Genomic DNA, 5000 nt, shown 5'->3' with positions numbered 1-5000 from the left:
GCCTTCTTACCTCCTGTGACTGAGAAACTTGCCCGTGGAGTGCCCCGACCCATCACATCCAGGGACTGGACAGCTAAGGGCAGCACAATTGCGGTCAGTGAGGTGTTGTGAGGTCAAGTGAGGTGAGTGGGGCAAGAGCAGCGCTTCATGAGGGAGGGCGGGGGCAAGGGAAAACCCCCGGCCCACTCCCGGGCAAACTAGTCTAACAACTATGACTCTACACTCTGGTGCGGCACCAATTTGAATAATTTAATCATTCTACGAAAGGTTACAGAATGAGACTTGAGAATTAGTATTGATTTGTTGAAGTTACTTTGGTCTATCCTTGGATGACTGGGCTTCAGTTACGTTGGGCCTCCCATACACCAACTTGTGAGACACACGAGGGCACACAGGCGAGCCACACACCCTCCCACACACGTCGGGGCTCCGCCCCAAAGGGGGACCACTCGCGCTTTCTGATTTTATACGTTACATTACGTCTCTAGTCTCTGCTTGGAGTCTCAGATCAACTTATCATGCAACACTCTCACCAACAGTTACACTCTTGGTGTCTTGTTAAAAAGGACATGCTCGATTTCCGCAATTTTATATACATGGTGAAAATGCTAATGTGAAATTACACAGAATGACTGTTGACAGACAGAACATGATGGTCCAAGCCTCGGGAGTCAGCTGGGAGGGGTGTGGCCCTAAGAAGGTTTCCAACAAAAGCAGGTACAGACATGGCGACACACACACACACACACGAATCGCGAACCACTATTTGCATCTGTGAAACTTGGGCAGCGTGAATGCTTGTCCTGCCGTGAATATTTAGACTCTTTTGGGGGGCATTAATTCTACTTTGGCAATAGAGCACTCTTTATTATATTTTCTTTCTTATGACGTACCCTGAGGGAATGAAAAAAATAAAGTCTACCATAGTTCCACAATGTAACTAAGTTCGCTTTTCGAAATCAACGTTCAATAGAATGTCTAAATAAAAAGTATATATAGATAGAGACACAACGGTGGTAGGTTGACCATCGTCAGTGGGTGTGTTTGGAGAGGGTGAGGAGTCAAAGAGCGAGAGGCAACTTACCGAAGAGGCTCGGAATCCTGAGAATCCTTGGGCTTGTGTTTGGGCTTGTTGGCTCTGGGGCAGCCGGAGAGGGAGCGGTGCGACGAGTAGTTTCCCGTGACGTGTCCTGACCCGTCACATCCCGGCGTGGGGCACTTCAGTTCTTGCGTCTGGTGCTGGATGCTCGAGCGGTCGGCGCGCGGACATCCGGACAGGCTGGATGGTGGGGCGAGGATAGACTTGGCCAGGTGAAGATTTTTTTGACCAAGACTGTGTGCAATAGGTTACATACGATGGGTGGTGGGGTAGATAACAGGTGGGCTGGCATGACTGTCCAGGGATGATTTGAAGGTATAAAATCACAAGGCATGATGCGGTTTTTCTCTCTTTTGCTCTCTTTTTCTTCGTTTAAACCGCTATGGCTCATGAGAATCAAGCTAAGAGGCGACTACGGTAGTCACTGAATAAGAAATCTATGATAATGACATTTCACAGTCCCCAGCCCCCTACAAGGTGAAGGCACATCACTCTTTCCTCTACGAATTTGTTTCCTTCTTCTTTCATCCCTCACCTCATCCCGCGCTGCAGTATAAATGCAGTCAAGAGAGCATGATGACAACATGACGCCATTATGCCATTCTGCATGACTGGCAAGGTTCCCCAGCGCTTCTCAGGCTAGCATGAATGAAGAAGGGAAGCTCATCGTCATCCTGAGAACAGCCAACACTGCTCAGAGTAGGATGTCTCGTTTTACAGGATTTAAACTGATCGTTTTTCTTATTGAAAAAAATAGCCAGAACAAACACTACCCTCTCACCCACATATGGCACCAGCAAACTCTAATGACACATCAATATTCTCGGAACATCTTAAGCTTTCTCATGATGTATACTAATATGCTTGGTCAGATCCGTAATGTATACAGGAGGTGTCCGAAAGTGCTTATGTACAAGTAAGGGAACCTACAACATTCCCAGAACACAGTGATCGATCTCTATGATGATTTAGAACACCAGGCAACAAAGGAAATCCTGGCACGAGGGAATACCACTGAGAGAGGGCCGGGTGGAGAGATGTCACCTGCGAGCACAACAGCAAGCCGCGTATAAGACGCATATACAGTAGTAGTGGATTACTCAAAATTCAGCTGAACATTCTAATTGTATGAACTAATCAATAGACAGTATCCATGGTCTGTTGTTACATGAGAACACGCTAATACGAAAGGTAAATATGAAACTCAATCAAATCAAAACGGATGGCGTCGCTGTTAAGCCAGAGATCGATCTCCCCTCCACACCTCCTCGCCGATCTTCGGAGTGCAAATAACAGACAAGAGATCAGTGAAGAACGTAATAGAAAGGTATCCTACAGAACAAAAAAAAAAAAGAAGACATGGAGAGGTGAAGATCACACTTGGCACACCCCCCTGGGATCCGCCGAAGCAGAGTGTGTGCCTTCACGATACAAGATGGACACTCACCTGCGATGCGTGGCGTAGTTCCCCGTGACGTGCCCCATGCCGTCACAGCCGGGCGTCGGACACTGGATCAATTCTTTGCCATCACGTCTATTGCTGCTCCGTGTATACGCGCGCACGCTGTGGCTGAGGGAATGGGACGCCATAATAGGGGGTCATGAGGAGACATATCCAGAGATTTTTTTTGCAACTGGGACTAGTTCGTGAAGCTGAGTTTAGACTTAAATTAAGATATGTAGTGATTTTATATTTCTTTAATCATGGTATTTACGATTTGCAATAACAGTATCGGAGACAAAGACAGATTATATGCTTGTGAGTCTAGGTTTGGGGAGAGAGAACAATAGACCAGCCACGGAAATTGCCTGCACCGCCTGCGCTGGGGAAAGCTGTGAGGGCAAGCTGCAAGGAATGACGGGCGTACCTATCAGGCATGGGCGTGGGCGGAGGTTGAGAGCGTGACGGGGAAAGCTGATAGGGCGTGGTGCAGGCGGTAGTGGTCATGTAGTCCCCGCCCATTGTGGCACCGTAGCTCCCAGCCCCCATGTAGCCTCCCTGGTAGCCCTGGTAGCCCATATAGCCGGTGTTATATGCCGTGGTGACGTCGTAAGGCCGAGTTGTCATGGAGTTGTAGCCTAACAGTGGGGGCGGGGCTTGTTAGTGGTGTTAGGGGGAGATGCCAATGTTAGTACCAGTGGCGCTCGGTTAAGTCTACTATACATTCACTCACTACAATCCTAAAGTGGTTAGTTACGAAAGTAATCTTGAACATGTTCACTCTTTTAGTTGTTAGTGATGTTAGGAAAGTTAAACCGAGAAATGTTAGCGATGTCGGAAATACGAGAAAAGAATCTAATAGAATCTCATGAGCGACTGACTATCCCTTTGACCAACTCCCGCTTACCGTTCATGTTCCGGAAGTCGTGAGTCCTGTCGGGCGTGGCTGCATAGCCGTTGTCGTGAGGCGGGCAAGCAGGGGCCGTGGGCGCGCGGGCGTAGTCGGGCGTGACGCCATACTCTAAAGGCCGTGCGAGACTGAAGTTGACGGGCTCCGCAGGGGAGGAGAAGTCCACTGGCTCCGTCTGTTCGTCGATGGGGGGCTGCTGGAAGGGCGCGCCCCCGCCGGGGTAAGCCGTACCGAGGCGCGACGGCGGACTGTACTCAGGGCTGGTGGGACCGCTGTAGGCCGGCAGACTAGGCGTAAGTAGGGATTGTAGGAATCATAATTTTGTATTATATGAGATTGAATTAAATAGGGCGATTTTCTCTGTTTATCACTATTCTTTGCATCACTATTGATAATTATTTTCTTAGTCTATAGTATTTCTTAGTATTTAGTATTTATTTACAGACTGAGAAAGTGGAAGTGATAAAAAGAGAAATATAGGTTTACCATCCAAATTATATATGCATTTCATCAAATACAATATTTAGCACAGTCAACTATAATGATTATAAACATTATCAGTGGTGCCATCGTTGGCACTGTTACTACCTGAGCGATCCCGGCGGGCGGGCGAGCGAGAGGTCGAGGGTCTGGCTCGTGTGCTGGGAATCGTGGGAGCTCCCCGGGGACACCAGCTGGGGTCCGCTGTAGCAAGGGGACACGCCGGGGCCAGGGTACTGCGGGGACGTCACCATGGGGCCCCCTGTGCCCATGGGGCCCGACAGGTCCATCACATTCGCCGGGGACATGGGGTTGGGTCCCAGCGCCGACGTCTTCACGCTTAGGTTGATGGCTGAGCTGTCATAGCGGTAACCGGGGCTGGGGGGGGGGGAGTATTAATGAGGAGAGGATACACAATGGCGTGCAGACACTAAACTCATAGTGCAAATAGGTTTTATTAATCAATGTGAGTAATTGTTTTGATGTTGCAGCTGCTTCATTTTGCTTCGTTTGTTAGTTAGTGCTGCTTAATCATAAACTCCGGATTAATTTCATTCTATTGACAGTGATTTAGCGACGATGTCAAAGAGCATCAATCTGAGAGAGAAATCAAGAACTGACTTACTACCTCTGGTACATCGTGTTCGGCGGTGCAGGAGGCATGCAGGCCACAGAGCACGGCGTAGTGTCGTTCAGCTTGACCTCTGCCCCGCACGCCTTGTTCATGAAGAAACTGTTGTGCGTGGAGGTGGGGTAGTCCGAGGTGGCGGGGGGTTTGAGGGAGTCGAAGGGGCCGTGGGGGAGGAGCGGCCCGTTGGTGCCCACCAGGGGGCCCGGCCCGGGCGTCATCGGTGTGATGGAGCCCACGGGCGTGGAGCCTCCTCCGGCGACGGAGGTGGTGTCGAAAGTGGTCGGCGTGGGCGGCATGTGGGGCTGCGAGACTGGGATGGCGGCCTGGCGGTCCAGGTCGAGCGTCGTGTACGAGTGAGGCAGGTCGAAGCGCGCCTCGCTGGCTCGCACCTCCGTGATGGTCGCCGGCCGGATGAGGCCCGCCTCGTCCTCGCCCTTGT

General features: G+C 50.4%; 1 protein-coding gene across 15 annotated transcripts in view; it reads right to left on the bottom strand.

The window, feature by feature from the left end:
* The window catches only part of LOC122245090 (uncharacterized), a 572282-nt gene that overhangs the window by 9602 nt on the left and 557680 nt on the right, over positions 1 to 5000 (bottom strand). For 4 of the 15 annotated variants that reach the window (XM_086546529.1, XM_043003048.2, XM_086546542.1 and 1 more), the window contains 7 exons: positions 4556 to 5000; positions 4039 to 4308; positions 3448 to 3737; positions 2968 to 3178; positions 2547 to 2669; positions 1085 to 1333; positions 11 to 73 (listed from right to left, as the gene is read on the bottom strand). The exon at positions 4556 to 5000 is cut by the window's right edge and continues 918 nt beyond it. In XM_086546529.1, the coding sequence (XP_086402655.1) occupies positions 11 to 73; positions 1085 to 1333; positions 2547 to 2669; positions 2968 to 3178; positions 3448 to 3737; positions 4039 to 4308; positions 4556 to 5000 (1651 nt within the window). The remainder of the gene's footprint in view (positions 1 to 10; positions 74 to 1084; positions 1334 to 2546; positions 2670 to 2967; positions 3179 to 3447; positions 3738 to 4038; positions 4309 to 4555) is intronic. The other 11 variants (XM_086546538.1, XM_086546541.1, XM_086546536.1 and 8 more) reach the window with 10 other exon arrangements.

This window comes from Penaeus japonicus, unplaced genomic scaffold (assembly GCF_977035675.1).
Source record: "Penaeus japonicus unplaced genomic scaffold, GWHDUDI00000001_assembly GWHDUDI00000018, whole genome shotgun sequence".
Classification (NCBI taxonomy): Eukaryota; Metazoa; Arthropoda; class Malacostraca; order Decapoda; family Penaeidae; genus Penaeus; species Penaeus japonicus.
This window is presented reverse-complemented; position numbering and strand designations above follow the sequence as displayed.